The following is a 25,234-nucleotide window of genomic DNA, read 5'->3' as shown; positions in this document are numbered from 1 at the left end:
GGCAAACATATGACTGCTTGCCAGCTATTTATAGGCCTGTGATTGGCCTCAAGTGACACCTGATTGCAGGAGGTGCTGCCTGCTCCATACTGCCAGGATCCATCCGCTGGTGGACGCCAGTACTGCGGCCCAAAGATGATCTAGCATCAGCAGGAAAAAGCTCTCCTGACAGCTCAAAACTGACAGGAGACACCTGCTGGTGGACCTCAGTACTGCACGCCAAGAGACAGATATTATCAGCGGATGGAACATTTCCTGACAGTACCCCCCCTCAAAGGAGCGGCCTCCGGACGCTCCAACTAGCTGCTGCTGGGACAAGTCCATGGCATCAAGCTGGGCAACAGGCAGAGTCATAACAGGTTTAGCAGCAGGCACATCAAGCGAGGCAGCGGGTACATCAAGCTGGGCAGAGGGCACAGGCACTTCAAGCTGGTGAAATGGGCACCGCAGGCTGGACAGCGGGCACCGGCACTTCAGGCTGGACAGCGGGCACTGGCACTTCAGGCTGGACAGCGGGCAGGAACACCTCAGGCCGGGAGGCAGGCACATCAGACCGGGAGGCTGCAGGGCAGGCACCGGGACGGCAGGCTGGAAGGCATCGGACTGGCAGGCCGGGACATCAGACTGGAAGGCATCGGACTGGCAGGCCGGGACATCAGACTGGAAGGCATCGGACTGGCAGGCCGGGACATCAGACTGGAAGGCATCGGACTGGCAGGCCGGGACATCAGACTGGAAGGCATCGGACTGGCAGGCCGGGACATCAGACTGGAAGGCATCGGACTGGCAGGCCGGGACATCAGACTGGAAGGCATCTGACTGGCAGGCCGGGACATCAGACTGGAAGGCATCGGACTGGCAGGCCGGGACATCAGACTGGAAGGCATCGGACTGGCAGGCCGGGACATCAGACTGGAAGGCATCAGACTGGCAGGCCGGGACATCAGACTGGAAGGCATCAGACTGGCAGGCCGGGACATCAGACTGGAAGGCATCAGACTGGCAGGCCGGGACATCAGACTGGAAGGCATCAGACTGGCAGGCCGGGACATCAGACTGGAAGGCATCAGACTGGCAGGCCGGGACATCAGACTGGAAGGCATCAGACTGGCAGGCCGGGACATCAGACTGGAAGGCATCAGACTGGCAGGCCGGGACATCAGACTGGAAGGCATCAGACTGGCAGGCCGGGACATCAGACTGGAAGGCATCAGACTGGCAGGCCGGGACATCAGACTGGAAGGCATCAGACTGGCAGGCCGGGACATCAGACTGGAAGGCATCAGACTGGCAGGCCGGGACATCAGACTGGAAGGCATCAGACTGGCAGGCCGGGACATCAGACTGGAAGGCATCAGACTGGCAGGCCGGGACATCAGACTGGAAGGCATCAGACTGGCAGGCCGGGACATCAGACTGGAAGGCATCAGACTGGCAGGCCGGGACATCAGACTGGAAGGCATCAGACTGGCAGGCCGGGACATCAGACTGGAAGGCATCAGACTGGCAGGCCGGGACATCAGACTGGAAGGCATCAGACTGGCAGGCCGGGACATCAGACTGGAAGGCATCAGACTGGCAGGCCGGGACATCAGACTGGAAGGCATCAGACTGGAAGGCATCAGACTGGAAGGCCGGGACATCAGACTGGAAGGCATCAGACTGGCAGGCCGGGACATCAGACTGGAAGGCATCAGACTGGCAGGCCGGGACATCAGACTGGAAGGCATCAGACTGGCAGGCCGGGACATCAGACTGGAAGGCATCAGACTGGCAGGCCGGGACATCAGACTGGAAGGCATCAGACTGGCAGGCCGGGACATCAGACTGGAAGGCATCAGACTGGCAGGCCGGGACATCAGACTGGAAGGCATCAGACTGGCAGGCCGGGACATCAGACTGGAAGGCATCAGACTGGCAGGCCGGGACATCAGACTGGAAGGCATCAGACTGGAAGGCCGGGACATCAGACTGCAAGGCATCAGACTGGAAGGCCGGGACATCAGACTGCAAGGCATCAGACTGGAAGGCCGGGACATCAGACTGCAAGGCATCAGACTGGAAGGCCGGGACATCAGACTGCAAGGCATCAGACTGGAAGGCCGGGACATCAGACTGCAAGGCGTCAGGCTGGAAGGCGTCAGGCTGGAAGTCGTCAGGCTGGAAGGCCGGGACATCAGGCTGGAAGTCGTCAGGCTGGAAGGCCGGGACATCAGGCTGGAAGTCGTCAGGCTGGAAGGCCGGGACATCAGGCTGGAAGTCGTCAGGCTGGAAGGCCGGGACATCAGGCTGGAAGGCCGGGACATCAGGCTGGAAGTCGTCAGGCTGGAAGGCCGGGACATCAGGCTGGAAGTCGTCAGGCTGGAAGGCCGGGACATCAGGCTGGAAGTCGTCAGGCTGGAAGGCCGGGACATCAGGCTGGAAGTCGTCAGGCTGGAAGGCCGGGACATCAGGCTGGAAGTCGTCAGGCTGGAAGGCCGGGACATCAGGCTGGAAGTCGTCAGGCTGGAAGGCCGGGACATCAGGCTGGAAGTCGTCAGGCTGGAAGGCCGGGACATCAGGCTGGAAGTCGTCAGGCTGGAAGGCCGGGACATCAGGCTGGAAGTCGTCAGGCTGGAAGGCCGGGACATCAGGCTGGAAGTCGTCAGGCTGGACGACCGGGACATCAGACTGCAAGGCGTCAGACTGCAAGGCCGGGACATCAGGCTGCAAGGCGTCAGACTGCAAGGCCGGGACATCAGGCTGCAAGGCGTCAGACTGCAAGGCCGGGACATCAGGCTGCAAGGCGTCAGACTGCAAGGCCGGGACATCAGGCTGCAAGGCGTCAGACTGCAAGGCCGGGACATCAGGCTGCAAGGTGTCAGGCTGCAAGGCCGGGACATCAGGCTGCAAGGCGTCAGGCTGCAAGGCCGGGACATCAGGCTGCAAGGCGTCAGGCTGCAAGGCCGGGACATCAGGCTGCAAGGCGTCAGGCTGCAAGGCCGGGACATCAGGCTGCAAGGCGTCAGGCTGCAAGGCGTCAGGCTGCAAGGCCGGGACGTCAGGCTGCAAGGCCGGGACATCAGGCTGCAAGGCGTCAGGCTGGAAGGCCGGGACATCAGGCTGCAAGGCGTCAGGCTGGAAGGCCGGGACATCAGGCTGCAAGGCGTCAGGCTGGAAGGCCGGGACATCAGGCTGCAAGGCGTCAGGCTGGAAGGCCGGGACATCAGGCTGCAAGGCGTCAGGCTGGAAGGCCGGGACATCAGGCTGCAAGGCGTCAGGCTGGAAGGCCGGGACATCAGGCTGCAAGGCGTCAGGCTGGATAGCAGGCAGATGATTGGCAGAATCAGGAGGGTGATCAGGTTCGGCTGGCATGCAGGCAGACTGGAGCAGGTTGGTTGGTGCGGAGGCAGGTTGCGTTACTGGCAGGATCAAATGGGTAGGAAAGAACTTCCGTTTCTTTTTAGATTTAGCTACTGAAGGCCTGTAGGTAGCTGCAGATCTATAGGTAGGGGATGAAGAAGACTGGAGAGAAGGGTTGGAATATGGCAGGGAAGAGGTAACAGTGGCTGGGGGAAGTTCTTGAGGGATAGTGGGCCGTAGTAAAGAGGCCGTTGGATTAAAGGCAGGATATGTGCAGCAGGAAGAAAGAGGGTATTGATATTTGGTGGGAAGTAGAGTATATTGGGCTGAAACTGAGGTTGCCATAGGTGATGGAGGAAGAGACTCTTGGGCAGGCGGGTGTTTGGTAGCAGAGAGGGTAAGTTGTGGGCTGGCTGTGGCCGATTGCAAAATACCAGACCATGCTAAAAGTAGTGGTTGTACAAACTGCGGGTTACAGACTGCCTGTCTAACAAGGGATTGTACGGAATCAACACATTCTATTATCATCTGTTGGGAACAGGCTGTGTAATGCTCAAAAAAGTAAGGGGAATCATCTTCCAGAAGCCATACCAGTGATGCAACTTGATTAATACTGAAGGGGGGAGAAAAATCATCCTGGCCCTCTGGGATGCAGGGCAGGGCCAGCTCTGTGCAGATTTTAATTAACGGCTGAACATCCCCAAACAACATACAGCCCTGATCAACCCAGGAGTGAGCTAAACGAATGGTTTCCAACAGCTGATCACTGGTCCACCCTTTCAGTGTCTGGCGGAGATAGTCACCACTCTCAGACGCCAACAAAGCATAATAACGGATTACCTCTAAATTCATTTCAGTAAGCAACCTGAACCAAGATGGTTCCTCTGTGTAGCCACTTCTGGTCAGGGATGGCCTCGGTATTCTGTCACGTATCAGATAAGACCAGAACTGTGTGGACTGCAACAGAGGAAACCCAAACGTGTATAAGTGAAATATGATTTATTAAAGAAAGTGAATAATATGAATACAACCACACAGTGCAATAAACCAACCAACAAAGACCCCCAAACAACAACAGACAGATATGTACAATAAATGGGAAATGCAAGTACCGTAAACGATAGGCAGGCCAGGGTCATACACAGAGGATCAGCAAATAAACAAGGGCAGTCCAGAATCAGAGTCACAAGCCAGGCCAAGGTCATACACGGGGAGATCAGCAAATGGGGTAAGGAACACAGGACAGGGAGAGGATGGATGGATCAGACTTCAGGACAGGAATAATGGTAACAGGTGGGACAGGGTTGGGACCAGGACAGGGAAACAGGATCAGAGCCACGGGTCACAGGTTCAGGGTACAGGAACAGGTTCAGGATCGCAAGCAGCAGGTCAGGGCACAAGGAACAATACCGAGGCAAACATATGCCTGCTTGCCAGCTATTTATAGGCCTGTGATTGGCCTCAAGTGACACCTGATTGCAGGAGGTGCTGCTTGCTCCATACTGCCAGGATCCATCCGCTGGTGGACGCCAGTACTGCGGCCCAAAGATGATCTAGCATCAGCAGGAAAAAGCTCTCCTGACAGCTCAAAACTGACAGGAGACACCTGCTGGTGGACCTCAGTACTGCACGCCAAGAGACAGATATTATCAGCGGATGGAACATTTCCTGACATGCATCTTGCAACCCCGGGTACGTACTTCAGAAATCCTGTACCACCAAATTGAGGACATGTGCCAGGCATGGCACATGTGTCAACTTTCCCTGTCTCAGGGCGTACAGGAGGTTTGCGCCATTATCGGACACCACCATTCCTGGCTTCAGCTGGTGTGGTGTGAACCACCTCCGCCCCTCTCCCTGCAGAGCTGCAAGAATCTCTGCTCTGGTGTGGTTCCTGTCCTCTAAAAACACCAGCTGAAGCAATACATGGCACTTTTTAGCCTGGCTCTGGCAATAGACCTTTGAATGCTTAGGGGGTACCTGATGTTCATAGGACAATTCTGCAGAGGAGGGCATGGAGGTGGCGGAGGAGGAGGGGGTAGAGCTCACTGGTCTGGTATCATCACCAGCTGTATGAAGATGTGGGGGCACAACAAGCTGCAGCACCGAGCCCTGTCCTGCATCCTTTAACGTTGCAAGCAGCGTTACCCAGTGTGCTGTGAACGAAATATATCATCCCTGCCCATGCTAGCTAGACCACGTGTCAGCAGTAAGGTGGATTCTACAGATGACTGCCTTGCACAACAATGCCAGAATACTTCCTTCCACGTGATGGTAGAGAGATTGAATGGCCTTATGTGAAAAGTAGTAGCGACTGGGAACCAGCCATTGTGGTACAGCACATTGTGTGAATTCACGGAAGGGGCAGAATCCACCAGGCTGAAAGGCAGAAGTTGGAGAGCCAACAGTTTTGACAAGCATGCATCCAAATGCTGGGCATGTGGGTGGCAAGGACAGTATTTTTTTTCCCCTGCTTTGGCAGATGGGGCAGAGAAATTTGCCGGCTACAATCTACAGCTGGTGGTGTGCTGCAGCAGATATGCTGCCAGGACCTGGGACACCCTGTCAGTGGAGGCTGCTGAAAGGTAATGACTCGGTATCGCAGGGGCAGACAGAAGTGGGTAAGGAGCAGGAGGAGGGGGGACAGATTTGTGCCCCTTTTCTGTGGCTTTTAGGTGCTCTTGCCAATGAGCTGAGTGGTTGGACGTTAAATGCCTTGTTAGGCATGTGGTACCCAAATGGTTGGTGTTTTTTCAACGTTTGTGCCTCAGACACAGTTTGCAGACAGAAACAGTGCAATCTGCTACAGATGTGCTGAAAAAGGCCAAGACAGCTGAGTATTGGGGAGTGGGCCGGGAGATAACAGCTGCAGAATGTGATGGAATAGGGTGGCTGTTCTGTACTCTTTCTTGATGTTGGCCTCCTTGGGGTTGTGCTACCTCACCTTCAGTTTCCTCCTCTTCTCTATCTGGCACCCAAGTCACATCAGTGACCTTATCATGATTTTCATCATCATCCTCTCCTCCATTTTCATCATTACCACTGGAAACAACTTAGCAATAAGCTGCGGCTTGGGGAACAAGAATGCCAATTTGTCTACCAGTGTTCCTCCCTCTCTCTAGGCTCATGTTCCTGCTATCCTCAACCTCAGAACCAACATCTGAATCCAGTAATGGCTGGGCATCATCAAGGAGCAAGTGGCTGACGCTGTGGTCAAATAACTCCACTGACTCCTCAATGGCTTAATATTTGGGCTATGGCAGGAATAGATGTGGACAAGGAGGCAGGTTTATCCACTCTGGCAACTGCAGAGACTGCACACTTGTCTCTACTTGCGTGACATGGGATGAGGAAGGTTTAGTAAACAGAGGAAATTATGCCCTGCCTGTGGACTGACCACTCCGTCCACCTTTGCCTGTGGACACATTTGTTGCTGGCCCCCTTACAGTGCTCAGGGAACGTCTGTCTCTCCTTGTTGTCCTCTCAGACATTATTGGGAGGGAGGGGGTGGTGCGTATAAGCAAATGTAAAGAAGTTGAAATCTGTACGTAGATGCACTTTAATCAATGTAAAGGGGTGTTTGGTGCACTTTAATTTGAGTACTCACACTGCACAGACACACTCCATGGATACACTATAATATACTGCAATATAACGTGCCAAACGTACAGTTTGACCCCTTATATCAGCAGCCAGGATAGCTGCATGTGGCAAGCCATCACTGCAGAGCAGAGGCTAGTCGCCACCTTGCGGTACTTGGAGACTGGGAGAAGCCTACAGGACCTCAAGTTCAACAGGCATCTCCCCCCAGGCTCTGGGGATCATTATTCCAGAGACCTGTTCTGCCATCATTCAGATCCTGCAGAAGGACTAAGATCTAACGACTGCAGAAGGACTTAGAGTGGTTGTAAACCCTTACAACACACTTTGACCTAGATTAAGGCTTACCTGTAGGTCCAAGAAATATCTGCTAAACCTATACGGTTTAGGAGATATTTGCCGGAAGACAGGCGCACTGAGTGCGGCATTTTCAACAACGGAGCTGCCGCGCATGTCGGCTCCCGCACAAATGCGCAGGAGTGACGTCATCACGTCTTCGCCAAATGACAGTGGCGGAGCTGCGAGACCCCACCGAGAAGATGGATGCGCTGGACTACAGGGGACAGCGGTGACTTCGCTGGCTCCTGTGTCAGGTAAGTGACACATAATGGACTACTGTGCGATGCATAGTAGTCCATTATGCTTTACCTTTGCAGGGAATGAAAGAGGAAGTAAACTCATCAGGGTTTACTTCCCCTTTAGGGTAAGTTTTATCCCTAATTACCATGACTTGAATATGCTGTGAATGTCCCCTTTATCCTCATGCATCCTGGAAGTTTTTTTTAATACTCCTTTTTTGGCCTACATGCATATTTGCCTTCACTAAACTCCCCAGCATGCTATCCTGGGCCCATATACACCTATACCCTAGTCGCTTTAACAATGTATATTGTCCGCTCCATTGTACTGCTTTCCCTGAAACACCCCCTAAAATTTGTACAAATTTAATGTGTGTCTTTAAATTTATAACCCTCCCCCACCCCCTAGAATGTGTCCAAATGTAATGTGAGTCAATTTTATCAATGGGCCATCAGAGGGTGTGAAGAATCTGATAAGTGGGCCTTATATTTTTGTCTTTTTAAATACTCCGTCAAATAAATGTTATACTGATGTTGTGCAAGAATGTTTTTGTGTAATCTGCTTGCAATGTTATGTGCAAAAGTACTTATATTTTTTTTTCTTGTTTGACTCCACAGTTTCCATCAACACCGCAGGAATGGCAAACTGTGGCCCCCCATTTTGCTGACCGTTGGGACTTTCCCAACTGTGGAGGGGCTATAGATCGGAAGCATGTCCACATTGTGCCACCACCCCATTAGTCTTACTATTATAACTATAAGGGGTTTAATAGTGTAGTGTTTATGGCGGAGGTGTCGGCACACTATGAATTCCTCTATGTGGACATGGGGAAGAATGTCTGGATGTTGGATGGAGGAGTTTTTGCACAGATGGAGTTTTACCAGCGTCTCCAGACTGGTGGCCTTGCATTGCCACCTGATGTGGACAACGTGTCTTTATTGCAGATGAAGCCTTCGGTTTGGGAAAGCACCTGATGAGGCCATTCCCCCAAAGGACTCTCACCCCGGAGAGTAGAGTTTTTAACTACCAGCTGGCCAGAGCAAGAGGAGTCATTGAGAATACCTTCAGGATAATGGCCAGCCGGTTCCGCCTGTTTCTAACAGCAATCCATATGGCGGACTACAAAATCAACCATATCATCCTGTGCTGCTGAATCCTGCAGAATTATTTAAGGAAAAATTCCCAGAATTATCTAGCCTCAGTCCTGAGGCTGGGCTTATTTCAGACAGTTCCCTGATGGGCCTGGATACTGGCCGTATTGGCTTGGCACCCCAAAGCAGCCGTGAAGTTCAGGAGAAATATGTTAATTATTGTATGGGTAGGGGGGCCATTGCAATGATAGACAATGTATACAATTTTGATTAATTAAAATGTTTTTTTCAGATAAAATCTAGATTTTTTTTTATTGCTTGCTTTTGTTTTTGGCTGTCTCCGAGGTTCTCCTAGTGCACTTGTAGTGCCAAATGGATTTTCCTTTAGTAAATAAGCCCCATTGTGAACACAAAATGACTTACAAAACTGGTATTGAGTATTGAAAGAAGAAGCCACACATTGTTGTATTTCAAAATTTTTACTCTGTGCACATTCACACATGTGCGTTTATAAAATGTGTTAAAATTTTTCACAATATTTGTTTTTGTTTATATTTTTTCCTCAATATAATTTTTTTTCCACAATATTTTTTTCCCTCAGTATATTTTTATTTATTAATTTTTTACAAACAGGCATGTTTTAAAACATAACATACACAACTCTGGAACTTACAAAGTTCAACGTATAAAAACTGAAGGCAATATCAGACATTATAGTGTCTTGATATTGCCGTAAATATGATAGGGTGATGTCGCCCCTGTAAAAGCCAAATTTTGAAGATGCCCTCAAATTGCAAGTCCAAATGGATAATGTCAACATGTGCTATCTCCCATCATGGGGGATCAATGGATGTGTTTTGGGGGTGCAATCCCTTCCTCTCACCTACTAGCGTTATGAGGAAGGGGTTGCACCCACAAAACACATACATTGAGATCCCCTAATGGCAGATAGCACATGTTGACACACACCGTGTGTATCTTCAAACTTTGGCTTTTAAAATGTACAAATACGAACACATTTTTGGGGTAATCTAAAAAGAAAATGAAGAACATGATCGGATTTGTTTTAGGGAAAAAGGGATTATATTCTCCCCAAAACATTGATCATGCTCTTCATTTCCTGCTGCATGATGTCAAGGCGATTGCGCATTGCGTCTATCTCCCCATTCCGCACAATGTTTTTTGAATGGGGGTTTGGGCGCTGGCCCTACTGAAATGTTCCGCCGCTTCCCCTTCTACAACCAGAACATCACCTAAAATTGATGAAAAAACATGTATTTAGAAATATGCAGGCATACATAGACTACCTGAAGCTGGGGTGTCAGACACCTGGTGGGGTGCTCATCTCGCCCACTTCCTCCACCTCTCCTTCCTTCAGATCCTGGGGGGGGGGGGGGCTCGGGCTAACTTCCCAATCAGATTGGCGAGGTCGGGGGTCCCTGGGATCCTCTGACTGTTATCTGAGTCTTTTCTCCCCTATGAGAATGAAACAAAAGGTATACTTGGCACACAGATATTTGAATCCAGAAATAGGAATATGAAACATTGCTTTGAAGTGGTGTACAATTGTCTATTTGGGAAAAGATCCAAGTTGAAGACATGATTAAATTCTCTTTTTACCAAGCTGGAATACTTGCCTTTTTTGGCCAAGTTTCACAGATGGAGACACCCCAAGTATCCACTGGAGCACCTGTGTGGGTTACCCTAAAAAATGTGCTCTGGTGTCCCACACTAGTGCTCCTGAGTCCAGATGTGTAAACAGCTGCTGAGTGTCCTCTCCTTACATTCCACTGAATCAAGTTTGCAATTCATTCTAGTTTTAAAGACATCTAGACAACAATGTCCTAAACTTCTTTTTATAGGAAAAATTATCATGACCAAAATGTAGGTATAACCCTGTACCAGCTAAATGCATTGTATTTATTGGCAAATGAACGATGTTTCCTACGAACGATTACTGTGCCCACGAACATGAAAGTGGCCATTTCAAACTGTACAACAGTAAAGAAAAGCACATGGAGCAGCATGCAAATTAATTATCATAATAGGAACACATGACAAGTACTTACTTTTTTGAAGCACCTTCTTTATTTTGTGATACTGATCTGGCTCCCTCAGTTTTATGTCGAACCATCACTTCCTTAACTGGTCTTTGGACCGGCGTACCCCAAACTTCTGCTTCAGGGTGTTGACAACAGTCATCATGATCTCGTCCTTTCGTAGATTGGGATGGCTGTACAGACCATGTTTCCCATCATAATCCTCCCTCCTCAAAATACCAACCATCTCAACCATTTCATCAAAGGCCATGTTGGTGGCCTTCAATCTCCTCCTCCTGGATCCGGATGTCTGGGACTCCGGGCTTTCCTCCTCGCTAGTTGAAAAATGTGTCTCCGCCATGTTTAGCCTACTACTACTCCTGCGCACCGAAGAGACGATTCAGTTCGCATTGTGCGCTATACAAGTATTTCATTCATTCATTCATTCAGAGAGAAGGGGGGGATATTCGTGAAAAAGAACATCAGGGGCGGGTGACGCGGGCGGAGTTTGACACATGCGCAGTGTACATAAACCTAATGCGCATCTGTCGCACGTGCGATCTGTGTGTGGAACGAACGAATGGAAGTGGCGAGGGAAGGTAAACTAAGGTAAAATTTTAACTTTGCCCATCACAGTGGCCTATACTGCGTCAAGATTGAGGCCTATATTAGGATACGATTATGAGTTTAGGCTGACATTGGTGTTTTTGCCTTATCAAGCTACCACGCGTCCTCCGTCCGATCTGGGTGTGTGGGGGAAGGACGAGCGGAAGTGGCGAGCATCCTAAACAAAGGTAAAATTTGAACTTGGCTCATCACAGTGGCCTATACTGCTTCAAGTTAGAGGCCTATATTGGGATAAGATTATGAGAGTTTAGACTGACATTAGTGTTTTTGTCTTGTGTATTGTAAATAAATAATCAGTTTAAGGACCCAGAATTTCTGTCCAGTTTTATTGATATGTACAGGGAGATGAGGAATCTGTGGGAGGTCAAACACAGTTTATATTACAATAAACAAGTAAGGAAGGCAATGCTGGAGAGACTTCTGGTATTTGTCTCGGGTCCCCCAAGCAAACATGAAGTTTTTGGAAAATAAAATTGGGATCTTGAGGAACATGTATAAGGAGCACAATAAGATCCAGGCTTCACTCTGATCAGGAGCATCAGCACAGAATGTTTATGTCCCCAGGCTGTGGTACTTCAACAAACTGAGGTTTCTGGATGACCAAACTGAAGCCTGGGAATCTTTTTCTTTTTTTTAAAACAATCTTTATTTATAGGAGACAGGGTATTACAGCTTTATATACAGTAAAAGAATGAAAAAAAATGAAAATGAACAGAGAGGATAAACATTTTCTGTAGGTAATGCTGATACGTAATACTCCAGTTGTTCCTTTTTTGTTTTTCACTTGTAGTGGGAACAAGAACATGAATAGTCAACAGTCATAAATTAACTTGGTACTGATTAGGTTATTGAGAGAGTATTTACCAGGTGACAGGTCAGCACGGTAGGTCAACTCGATTGTTGGGCTGAGTAATCCCATTCCGCAGTCTATTTTGTGCAGTATAGGACTGGTCTGTCCTCTTGTAAGGGGTTCTCACGCGTGATACGCTTGGTCAGCTTTAACGTTCAAGATAACTCATGTGGGGCCGACGGCTTCCTAGACGACCGCGTGCGGGGGGAAGGGGGGCAGTCCTGCGTAACAGCGGCACGAAAGTGCTATTTAACTGAAGCTTGGGAATCTCTTTCGACCCTTCCCTGCAGCCTTCCCTCTGCCCCAGCAGAGGCTTCCCAGGAACAACCTGGGCCTTCCATCTTGGAAGAAGTGGATGCGCCCTGCTGGAGCCAGATATATTCGTTTTTAGACATATTTATTGTCCTAATATTAATGATGTTAACTAGATGTTATAATTGCTTACAAATCAATGATTTTATACCAAAAATGATGCATACATATCACTAGACAGTAGTGGCCAAAAATGTTGGTGACCAGCTTGAAAAATGCTGGGGTCAGAATGATAGCCTTTTCTATTTATTAACATTCAATTTGCAAGTCATGAGCTGAAAATTGTGTGTGATTGATGAAGCAAAAACTACAACTATGTACTTTTTTTATACACAGGATGAGTTCAGCCAGGAGGAAGGTCTGGAAAGCATCAGGGAGGAGGAGGCCGTGCCAAGTGTCAGCCAAGAGAGGAGGCCGTGCCCAGCGTCAGCCAAGAGAGGAGGCCATGCCCAGTGGCAGCCAGGAGGAGCCCATGCCCAGTGGCAGCCAGGAGGTGCCTCCCCTCTGCCTTACTAGCAGAAGGCCCAGGAAGTGGACAATGATGGAGGAGGTAGCACTGGGCCTCATTAGGGAAGCCAGCCATTTCCTCAGGAGCCCTCCCAACGCTGAAGAGGCCTATGGCTGCTATCTAGCCACCAGGTTGCTAATGCCTCCTCTGTGAGGCATTTATGATACCCTTCAGAAGGGGTTGAGGGGCCAGCTGACTGAGAACAGCCACATATGTGAACTCGCCTATCCTCCTCCTATTGCCACAAGTCCACAACCAGAGCCACAGCCTCCAAGGAAGGCTGCAGGGAAGAGAAGAAAGTGATGGCTCTGTTCGGTCTGATCTGACAAGACGCAGTCTGTAGTATTACCACAAACTAGGGACAGATATGTCATCTACTGCTGGCCCTGATCTCTGGGATTTCTGGACCAGATTGTGCTCCCTACTATATGAACTCCTCAAGCTACCAATTTTCTTTTCCACCAACTTGTTGATGTGTGCCATGGGGGCCAAAAGGCTTTGCAAATTCCAAAAGTTTGTCCAGTGTTGACTTCCTCATTTTGTTACCCAGAATAAAATGGATATTTTCTTTGCACAAAATACTTTACTATGTGTTTTTCTTCAAAAAGGACAGTTTGTGAGTAGGCAGGTACATTTCAAAAAGACAATGTCATATTAACAAGGGACAACAACCTCCTTGAGGTTAAAAAAAAAAAATATAAAAGATAATAATGTTATTGTGGTAACTTGACACGCCAAAAAACTAATTGTACGGAGATCACTAGAAAATAATTTTTAAGTAATTGTAAAATAAATCTTGATTGAATAAAAAATTATAAAAGATGAGTATAAAAAATAATTGTAAACATAATTATGGAGATCGGGCTTTTGAAAAACAGAATATTAGTCATGAGATGAGGATAAATAATGAAGGAAGAAGTTTGTGAGAACTCTGTGAATATGAGCAGCAAAACAACTTCATTCTTCTAGCATTCTAAAGAAAAGAAACAGTTTCAAAAAACGGCATGCTGGGAATGCTAACTGCACATTGCCTGTGCTCTCAACCAAACTGTCAAACCACCCAATGGCTGGTGTCATAACGGATCACATGTGCAGCACCGTGGCAGCTGAAGATTAAACAGAGGTAAAGATGGCAGCTTCTATGATGAAAATGATAGGGGAGTTTACTTCCACTTTAAGCCTACCTCTAATGATTATGTCTCAGATTTGCCATTTGATCACCTCTGCGTTTTTATTTTTTGCGCTATAAACAAAAATAGAGCGATAACTTTGAAAAAAATGCAATATTTTTTACTTTTTGCTATAATAAATATCCTCCAAAAAAATATAAAAAAACATTTTCTTTCCTCAGTTTAGGCCAATACGTATTCTTCATATTTTTGGTAAAAAAAATAAAAATTGCAATTAGCGATTATTGATTGGTTTGTGCAAAAGTTATAGCGTTTACAAAATAGGGGATAGTTTTATAGCATTTTTATTAATATTTGTTTTTACTAGTAATGGCGGCGATCAGCGAGTTTTATTGTGACTTCGACATTATGGCGGACACATCAGACATTTTTGACACATTTTTGGGACCATTGTCATTTATACAGCAATCAGTGCTATTTAAATTCACTGATTCCTGTGTAAATGACACTGGCAGTGAAGGAGTTAACCACTAGGGGGAAGTGTAGGTGTTATGTATGACGTTATGTGTTTTTTTATTGTAGGGGGCGTGGCCTGGCATGTGATGTCACTGATCGTCTTTCCCTATAAAAGGGAAAAGACGATTGGTGACGGCCTCAGTAGGAAGCATGAGGAGAGGTTTGTTTACACAGACCTCTCCTCGTTCTTCAGCTCTGTGACCCGATCGTGGGACATCAGTGGCTATCGGGTCCGCTGGTCCCGCGGCCACGGACCTCAGGACTGGGGCGGCGCACTCCCGACCCACGGCTGGGCACTTAAAAATCAACGTACAGGTACGTGCTTGTGCCCAGCCGTGCCATTCTGCCGTACACCGGCGTGAGGCGGTCCTTAAGTGGTTAACAAACAAAACATAAACCGTTTAAATATTAATTGTTAATAAAAGAAATAAACAAAGTAGCAGGAATTTATTTTTATTTTTTTTACTTGACAGGTTGCTTTAACCACTTAAGGACCAAACCTCTTTTTCAGACTCGGTGTTTACATGTTTTTTTTGCAAGAAAATTACTTAGAACCCACAAACATTCTATATTGTTTTTTTCCCTAACACTCTAGAGAATAAAATGGTTTAGGAGATATTTGCCGAAAGACAGGCACCGCATGCGCCGTAGACAGCAGCGTGCAGGCGCACTGAGCGCGGCACCCTTCAACGGCGATATGCCGCGCGTGGCGGCTCCCGTGCGCATGCGCGGGAGTGACGTCATCACGGCTTCGCTGAAGGACAGTGGCGGAACGGCGAGACCCACCGAGAAGATGGATGCGCCCGACTACAGGGGACAGCGGTGACTTCGCTAGCTCCTGTGTCAGGTAAGTGACACATAATGGACTACTATGCGATGCATAGTAGTCCATTATGCGTTACCTTTGCAGGGAATGAAAGAGGAAGTAAACCCATCAGGGTTTACTTCCTCTTTAAATATTGATTGTTTTAGTTTATAATAGGAGTTTTGACATTTTCAGGTTGCCAGTAAAAAAAAATATGCTCTGTCAGTAAAAAAAATAAAAGTTGTGGAAGGTTGGCAACCCTGCCGGGTCCCGATCGTTAGTACAAGACCCACGGCTCTCGGCCAGAGTCCGATCTCTGTGCAGGGAGAGCGCTCCCAGCACAAAGAGAGGTACGCATATATGCAGCCCCACGGAAAAAAGCCCAGTCCAATGAAGCATTATATACGTATACCGTCATTGGGATTGATGAGTTGCAGCAAAACACAATGCATTCCCACACCAAAAGCAATATACAGTGAGAAATAGGGTTGTGCTATAGATATAGCACTGAGTAGCGCAATGTTATTTTCCCTGTATATACAGTGCCTTGCAAAATTATTCACCCCCCCCCCCCCCTTGGCTTTTTACCTATTTTGTTACATTACAGCCTTTAGTTCAATATTTTTTTTTTAATCTGAATTATATGTGATGGATCAGAACACAATAGTGTAAGTTGGTGAAGTAAAATTAGAAAAATATATACATAAAACTATTTTTAAGAAATAAAAAAAACTGATAAATGGCATGTGCGTATGCATTCAACCCCTTTGTTATGAAGCCTATAAAAAGCTCCGGTGCAACCAATTACCTTCAAAAGTCACATAATTAGTGAAATGATGTCCACCTGTGTGCAATCTGAGTGTCACATGATCTGTCATTGCATAAACACACCTTTTTGAAAGGCCTCAGGCCGCGTACACACGGGCGGACTGTCTGTCCAACTTAGTCCGCTGAAACACATTTCAGCGGACAGTCCCCTCGTGTGTGGGCTTCAGCTGACTTTTTCAGCGGACTGTCTGGCGGACTAAGTCTTTCGGAATTTCCGTAATATTGTCCGTCCAACTTTGGTTTCAGCGGACAGTCCGCTCGTGAGTAGGCAAGTTGGACGGACTAAGTATGGCGCATGCTCAGAAAGGATTTACACGGCCGAAGGTTGCACTGCAGTGTATTGGACGTCGTATTTCTAGTCCCGTCGTACGTGCTGTACACGTCATCGCGCAAGCTTTCAACGGACTGTCTGTTCATCGTGTGTGGTCAAGTCCGTTCATTCAAAAGTAGGACGGACTGTCTGTCGGATTGTCTGACGGACTTAGTTGGCCAGACAGTCCGCCCGTGTGTACGCGGCTTCAGAGGCTGCAACACCTAAGCAAGAGGCACCACTAACCAAATCCTGCCATGAAGACCAAGGAACTCTCAAAACAAGTAAGGGACAATGTTGTTGAAAAGTACAAGTCAGGGTTAGGTTATAAAAAAATATCCAAATCGTTGATGATCCCTAGGAGCACCATCAAATCTATCATAACCGAATTTAAAGAACATGGAACAACAGCAAACCTGCAAAGAGATGGCTGCACACCAAAACTCATGGACTGGACCAAGAGGGCATTAATCAGAGAGGCAGCACAGAGACCCAAGGTAACCCTGGAGGAGCTGCAGAGTTCCACAGCAGAGACTGGAGTATCTGTACATAGGACGACAATAAGCAGTACGCTCCATAGAGTTGGGCTTTATGGCAGAGTGGCCAGAAGAAAACCAGTACTTTCAGAAAAAAATAAAATGTCACGTTTTGAGTTTGCAAAAAGGCATGTGGGAGACTCCCAAAATGTATGGAGGAAGGTGCTCTGGTCTGACGAGACTAAAATTTAACTTTTTGGCCATCAAAGAAAATGTTATGTCTGGTGCAAACCCAACACATCACACCACCCAAAGAACACCATCCCCACAGTGAAACATGATGGTGGCAGCATCATGCTGTGGGGATGTTTTTCAGCAGTCGGGACTGGGAAACTGGTCAAAGTTAAGGGAAAGATGGATGATGCCAAATATAGAGATATTCTTAAGCAAAACCTGTACCACTTTGAGGCTAGGACAGAGGTTTACCCTCCAGCAGGGGAACGACCTCAAACACACTGCTAAAGCAACACTTGAGTGGTTTAAGGGGAAACATTTAAATGTGTTGGAATGGCCTAGTCAAAGAACATACCTCAATCCGATAGAAAATCTGCAGTCAGATTTAAAGATTGCTGTTCACAAGCGCAAACCATCCAACTTTAAGGAGCTTGAGCAGTTTTGCAAGGGGGATGGGCAAAAATCCCAGGGGCAAGATGTGGCAAGCTCATAGAGACTTATCCAAAGCAACTTGGAGCTGTGATAGCCGTAAAAGGTGCTCTACAAAGTATTGACTTTAGGGGGGTGAATAATTATGCACATTGACTTTTTCTTCAAAGTTGTGGGCATGTTCTGTAAATTAATGTTAATTCTAGGTTGTGAGGCAATAAAACATGAAAAATGCCAAGGGGGTGAATACTTTTGCAAAGCACTGTATAATTATATTCTACACCAGATATTGACGTTTTTGTTCATAAAAACATGCGTCATTCCCGTTCAAATAGATACAGCAGGTTAAATAAGTGTTAAACACGTCACCATTTTTCTAGGTAAATATATTTCTAAAAATGCTATTGACATGTAATTTTCACCACATGTAACAACCCATGCAATCCATACATACAGAAAAACCAAAACAAAGTTCAGAAATTAAGTTGTGTAATAAAATTGAATGACAAAGGAAAAAAGTATCATGAAGAAAGGGAGGTGCAAAAAGACACATATAGTAAAGACACCAGCTGAAATCTATCAGTAATTAGAAAGCAATCCTGCACCATGTCAGTGCAAATTAATATCAGCTGGTTCAGTCCAAACTGATGGCCTTTAAAAAGGTGTCTCATTACCAAGGTATCACACACAAAACATTTCATGATGGGTAAAAGCAAAGAGCTTTTATCAAGACCTTTGCAACCTTATTGTTGCAAAACATACTGATGGCATTGGTTACAGAAGGATTTCTAAACTTCTGAATGTTTCAATGAGCACTGTTGGGTCCATAATCCAGAAGTGGAAAGAACTTGATTTCAACATAAACCAGCTATGATCAGGTGCTCCTCACAAGATTTCTGATAGAGGAGTGAAATGACTTATCAAAAGAGTTGTCCAAGAGCCAAGGACCACTTGTGGAGAGCTTCAGAAAGACCTGGAATTAGCAGGTACAATTGTTTAATTAATTGCTTAACTTGTAAACATCCAGTCAGAAGTTGAAGGCTTCTACTTCTGACTGGACGTTCCAGAACGTCCTTCAGAAGTAGGGGGATCGCACGCAGCGGTGCGATCCCGATGCGCTCGTGTCACCCGGACACGGCGCATCTCAGATCGACAGGATGGCTCTGTGATTGGCCCTCCTGATCACATGATGGGTGTGTCCAATCACAGCCATCGTGTGATGTAAACAGCCGGTTGCTAGGCAATCGGCTCTCCTCTCTTCACACGGAAGTAGTCGCTGAGGAGAGCAGATCCCTGCAGCCGGCTGGTGAGCAGTGAGTATGAGCTGTTTTTTTACAGCTTTTTACTCACCGATCACCAACCTGTCTAAAACACAGTGTAAACACAATGTCCCCACACGTCCCCAAAACACACATGTCCCCAAATAATAAACACACATGTCCCCCACATATGTCCCACTAAAATCACATGTACAAATGATTATCTGCACACATATGTCCGTGATCACCTGCACACATCTGTACATGATCATTTGCGTACATATATCCATGATCACACAAACCAATTATTATACAATTAATGGAATTTTTTTTACCAAAGACATGCAGCAGAATACATTTTTGCTTAAATTTATGAAAAAAATTAATTTAATTGGATTTCTTTTAAAAATAGAAAAAATAAAATAGTTTTTTTTTCCAAATTTACACTATTTTTTTCGCTTATATCGCAATAAATACCACCAAAATAAAGCTATATTTGTGCAAACAAAATGATAAAAATTTCAATTGGGTACAGCGTAGCATGACCACACAATTGTCACTGAAAGTACGAGAGTGCTGAAAGCTGAAACTTGGGCTGGGAAGGAAGGGGGCGAAAGTGCCTTGTATTGTAGTGGTTAAAAGAAAACAATAAGTAAAGCCCTCAACAGCCATGGCCGGTATGCACGCTCACCACGCAAAACTCCATTGCTGAAAAAAAAAGCATGTTGAAGCTTGTTTAAAGTTTGCTGCACAACATTTAGATAAGCCTGGGAAATATTGGGAGAATATAATCTGGTCAGATGAGACCAAAATGTAACTCTTTGGATGCCATAATACACACCATGTTTGGAGATCAAATGGCACTGCACACCACCGCAAAAACAAAAAACTGTCTAACTAATAGCAAAAATTACGATCAGAACTCTGACCAGGACCCATGGGTCCTTTTATTCTACAACATACTTTTGTCTGCATCCAAGACAAGTGGATAAATCCTTAAATATTAAAGCTCCCAAACCACACACAATAGCAGAATAGATTAGATTAATCTTATCGGCTCCAATCGTAGACATTACTATTTTTTAAAAGGCCGGCTATAGAACATAGGAAAAAAGTGTGCAAGTTTCCTTCAAACCTTTACGGGAGACAACCCCACACTTTGTATTACAATAGAACATATTAAACACTATATGCAGTAGTTTGGAGGAGGCCTACCAAATACGTGCTATAAGATAGCAGTTCACATTAGACAGCACAGAGCCTCAAAACCAGAAGCCATCTTTCTTCACCTCTAGTTGCAGCCTCTCACCCATCATAATGCTGGACTTACAGTGCCTAGCAGCACTAGGGTTGTTGGTTTGAATTTCAACCACTGCCCTATCTTTCTGGAGTGTGCATGTTCTCCCTTTGCCTGCATGGGTTTCCTCTGGGTACTCCTGTTTTCTCCCACACTCCAAGACACGCTGGTAGATTTATTGGCTCCTGTCTATATTGGCCCTACTACGTGTATGTGTGAATGTGAGTCAGGGACCTTAGATTGTAAGCTCCTTGAGGGCAGGGACTTATTTGAATGTACAGTATATAACCAACCCCTACTGCTGCTTCTAAAAGTAATCCAGTGGCTAATCAGCTGCTCAGTTCACTTTTAGCAGTTAGAGAATCGCCGGCTGAAAAAAACAATACCAGGTTAAACAACCAGAAAATATAATCACTGGAAGAACTTATGCAAATAAAATTGAGGATATTTTAAGCAGTCCATGGGTAATACAACGGTTGAGACTTTTAGGTTAATTTAAAGTGAAATTAAAGTGGAACTCCAGGAATTCAGCCACTTTGTAATATGTGCAGGTATACTATGGGTTAAGTCCAATGAGGTGCATGCCACCGCCTGGACTTATCAATTTTACATCTGACAGTTTTATAATAGCTCTGGGAGGAAAGACACGGTTTCTCCACCTGCAAGCTCTGCCAATCCCTCCACTCGGCTGGTCATTCACAGAAGGCTTTGTATTCTGTAAATAGGTTCAAAGAACACAAATACCACTATGATTGTGCAGCAGGGATCACAGCAGCCAATGGCTGAGAGTGCTGACCAGTGTGTTCAGCAATCCAGCCAGGCCCGGGTGCTTTCACCTTCCCCAGGTCTTCCTTCTGGGTTCTCTCTGTTTAGCCACTTCAATGTCTGGGCCACAAGAGTCACTTCATCACAGAACAGAGTGGTGCAGTAAATGTACTCTGAGATCTGAATGCGTGGCTAACTTTACATTATTGCTGACAAGCAGGGAGAAGCATTTATGGCAGAAGAGACCACTAGGATCTATTCTGCCCTTAAAAATCCTGCCTGTCAGTGTTTTTTTTTGTTTGTTTTTTAAGAGAGCTGTGTTTAGGTTTAGTAAGAGCTGGCAAATAATTTTGTAAGTAAAGCCTTCTATGCTTCACTGTTAAACCTAAAACTGCAAGACTGTACAAACACAAGTGAACATAATTCTCTCTGTATACTAAGAAGTGTAGTAACAAGTGCTTTAGAAAATAAACAGCTCGCTTACCCGTCCCCTACTCCGGTATTTTCTTTTAGGAACTTCTTCATCAAGGTCATCATCGCCGTTTGCATCATCATTTTCATCATTTTCTAGTACTCTCTAAGGGGGAGCGAAAAAAACGCAAGATTAGACTATGAAACTAATCTAATAAGAAAAGTACTCTAATGCCCCATACACACTATCAGTTTTTCTGCTGAGTTTTTCCTTCAGATTTACCAAAACCATATAATATGAGGTCAAACCTTAGGAGTTGTGTATGCAATCAGGCAGGCCCTTGCATTACATTGTTTTGGTAAATCTGAGGGAAAAACACAGCAGAAAATCTGATAGTGTGTATGGGAATTAAGAGATTTTAAATAAAAAATCCTCTAAGCAAAATAACACACAGGACAGTACATGTTCATGCACACACTCAAATCTGGGAGAGATAAAAAGTACTAGGATGGAATCTCTCCCCAAAGCATTTTCTACTTATGTATAGCACCAGTTTTCTATCAATATTTTTTCACTCTGAGAAAGATGGACATTCAGAGTACTGCTTTAGTTATGATACAAAATGGATACTAGCTTTTTGTCATACATTATGCCTGTTTTCTCATCCTTTCCTAATTTTGACAATATGTGGTTTTGTTCAAGCTACATCCTGCAGATAAGTGTCACTGTGACACAAAGATATATAGTTTTGAGTGGTAGCACATGTCCTATGTAATTGTTGATTTCACAGTCTGTCTAATGGCATAATTATTGAGTTGTTAACACCCTAAAATGCCTACAACATGCCTAAAATGTATTAAAGGGGTTGTAAAGTCTCACTTTTTTTCACCTTAATGCATTCTATACATTAAGGTGAAAACCCTTCTTTGCTGCCGCTGCCCCCAGAGCCCACCCTTTTTCTTACCTGAACCCAACCGTTCCAGCGATGTGCATGAGCCCAGTAGCTCATCATAGAGGGGGATGGGCCCAATCGAAGCAGGCAAAGTAACTCTGAATTGTCCCTGGGAACAATTCCCAGGGTGCATTTAAAGGTAGATGCCAGTCCGGTAAAAGCAGATCTGCGGTTAGTGGTACAGCATTAGCAAGTACTGGAGCATGTGGATGAAGGGAAGTGTGGTTATTTACCTTTTATGAGGCTCCTGCGTCATCCCATGGGAGGCCTGGCCCAATTTTCTGGCAGGCCTCAGTGTGCTGTCATCTAACTGCTCCCAGCAGGATGGGGCGCATGTGTAGAGGCTATCTTGGTACCCTCAGCTGGCTTATGCGGTTGGTTGTGTGGGTGCTAGTTTGCTCCTATTTGGGCAAGTGCAACCAGCATACGCAGATACCATTATCACTTGGAGAGCAATACAGCAGGATGCAACTGTCAGTTCCCTATCACAGCTCTCTCAGATGGGCAGCCTTGTACAGTATCAAGGATAGGTGAAGCTCAGCGACATTGGGTTCAACTTCACAAGAATGAACCTCCCATGATGGAGTAAATCTGGGCTGCCGGCTTCAGTCTTGGCCATGCTGGTGGTATACAGGGCTCCAGGGCTGACGAGCGGGGCTGGCAGCTTGACATCACCAGATAGGCAGGCAATAGGTATGGCGGCACTCATTCCTCAGGCCATGAAGTGGCAGTTGTGGTATTTATGGATCCATGCAAGAGAGGCTCCTTCATCTTGTAAGTTTTTTTTAATACTACACTCACACTGATGCTGCTGTCTCCTATTTTGTCTTTCCATAGAGCTGCTTTCTGCTTTGACAGCTGTCTGCCTATAATAGTGTGTCCATCCAATCAGTTTCCCTTTGGAGACTGGGCCGCAGGGCAGTATTTCAACATAAGGACCCCAAACACACCTCCAAGACAACCACTGCCTTGCTAAAGAAGCTGAGGGTAAAGGTGATGGACTGGCCAAGCATGTCTCTAGACCTAAAGCCTACTGAGCATCTGTGGGGTATCCTCAAATGGAAGGTGGAGGAGTGCAAGGTCTCTAACACCCCCCAACTCTGTGATGTCATCATGGAGGAGGGCAAGAGGACTCCAGTGGCAACCTGTTAAGCTCTGGTGAACTCAATGCCCAAGAGGGTTAAGGCACTGCTGGAAAATAATGGTGGCCACACAAAATATTGACACTTTGGGCCCAATTTGTACATTTTCACTTAGGGGTATACTCACTTTTGTTGCCAGCGATTTAGACATTAACCACTTACCGACTAGCTGCTGTCCTTATACTGCGGCAGGTCGGCACGATCCCGTGAACCGTTGTAGCTATACACCGGTCTCTTTAAGTGGGATAGCAGGCGCCCACGCACACGCGCTGCACAGCGGGGGTGCTGATAATCATGACTGCCGGCCACAAGCGATCGTGGGCACGGGAGGCAGAACAGGGATGTGTGTGTGCAAACACACACATCCCAGTTCCATGAGGAGAGGAGCTCTACGAGCTGGGAACCACAATATCTCATCTCCTATAGTCAGTCCCATCACCCACAGTTAGAACACACAAATTGGGAACACAGTTAACCCCTTGATCGCTCCCTAGTGTTAACCCCTTCCCTGCCAGTGACATTTATATAGTAATCAGTGCATTTTTATAGCACTGATCGATGCACAATTGTCAATTGACCCAAAAATGTGTCAAAAGCATCTGATGTGTCCGCCATTTTGTTGTAGTCTTGATAAAAATCGCAGATTGCCCCCGTTGAAAGTAAAAAAATAATAAAAAATAATAATAAAAATGCCATAAATCTATCCCCTATTTTGTAGACGCTATAACTTTTGCACAAACCAATCAATATAAGCTTTTTGCAATTTTTTTTTTATTACCAAAAATATGTAGAAGAATACATATTGACCTAAACTACTGAATATTGTGTTTTTTTCAAAATTGTTCTTTTTTTGTTTATAGTGCGAAAAAAAAACGCATAGAGGATCAAACACCCCCACAAGAAAGCTCTATTTGTGGGGAAAAAATTATGTAAATTTTGTTTGTTTACAGCGTTGCACGACCACGCAATTGTCAGTTAAAGCGACGCAGTGCCGTGTCGCAAAAAATGGCCTGGTCATTGAGCAGTCAATTCTTTCAGGGCTGAAATGGTTAATGACTGTGTGTTGAGTTATTTTGAGGGGGCAGCATATTTACACTTTAATACAAGCTGTACACTCACTACTTTATATTGTAGCAAAGTGTAATTTCTTCAGTGTTGTCACATGAAAAGATATAATAAAATATTTACAAAAATGTGAGGATTATACTCACTTTTGTAAGATACTGTGTGTGTGTGTGTGTGTGTGTATAATATTTTGTGTGTATGTATGTGTATATATATATATATATATATATATATATATATATATATATATATATATATATATACACACACACTAGAAGTGATATGATAAATTGTCCTCTGTGGCCTTTTAAAGATCAATGTGTAGGTACAGTGCCTTGAATTCATAACGCTTGACATTTTCCACATTTTGTCATGTTAAAACCCCAATAAATACATTTACATTTTTGGTTGTATGTGATAGACCAACACAAAGTGGCACATAATTGTGAAGTGGAAGGAAAGTGATAAATGGTAGAGCTGCAGGATTCTGGCCAAAATGAGAATCACAATTTTTTTGCTTACAATAAAAAGATCATGATTCTCGTGGCGTAGAATCTTTCACATTATACAAAAAAAATTGGGCTAACTTTACTGGTTAGTTTCTTTTTAATTCATTTTTCAATTTTTTTCAATTTATTAAAGTGTAATTGTTTTCCCAAAAAATTG

General features: G+C 45.7%; 1 protein-coding gene across 8 annotated transcripts in view; it reads right to left on the bottom strand.

The window, feature by feature from the left end:
* DPF3 (double PHD fingers 3) overlaps nt 1-25,234 on the bottom strand; it is a 717,329-nt gene that overhangs the window by 270,990 nt on the left and 421,105 nt on the right. For all 8 annotated transcript variants that reach the window (XR_013264877.1, XM_077464591.1, XM_077464592.1 and 5 more), the window contains exon 6: nt 21,482-21,574. Coding sequence is in view for 7 of the 8 variants with exons in the window: in XM_077464591.1 (XP_077320717.1) it covers nt 21,482-21,574 (93 nt within the window). In the remaining variant the exon portion in view is untranslated. The remainder of the gene's footprint in view (nt 1-21,481; nt 21,575-25,234) is intronic.

The sequence above is a fragment of the Lithobates pipiens genome, unplaced genomic scaffold (genome assembly GCF_037356315.1).
Source record: "Lithobates pipiens isolate NorthernLeopardFrog02 unplaced genomic scaffold, aLitPip1_a1.2 Scaffold_30, whole genome shotgun sequence".
Classification (NCBI taxonomy): domain Eukaryota; kingdom Metazoa; phylum Chordata; class Amphibia; order Anura; family Ranidae; genus Lithobates; species Lithobates pipiens.
Note: the sequence above shows the minus strand (reverse complement) of the source record. Positions and strands in the feature narration are given on the sequence as shown.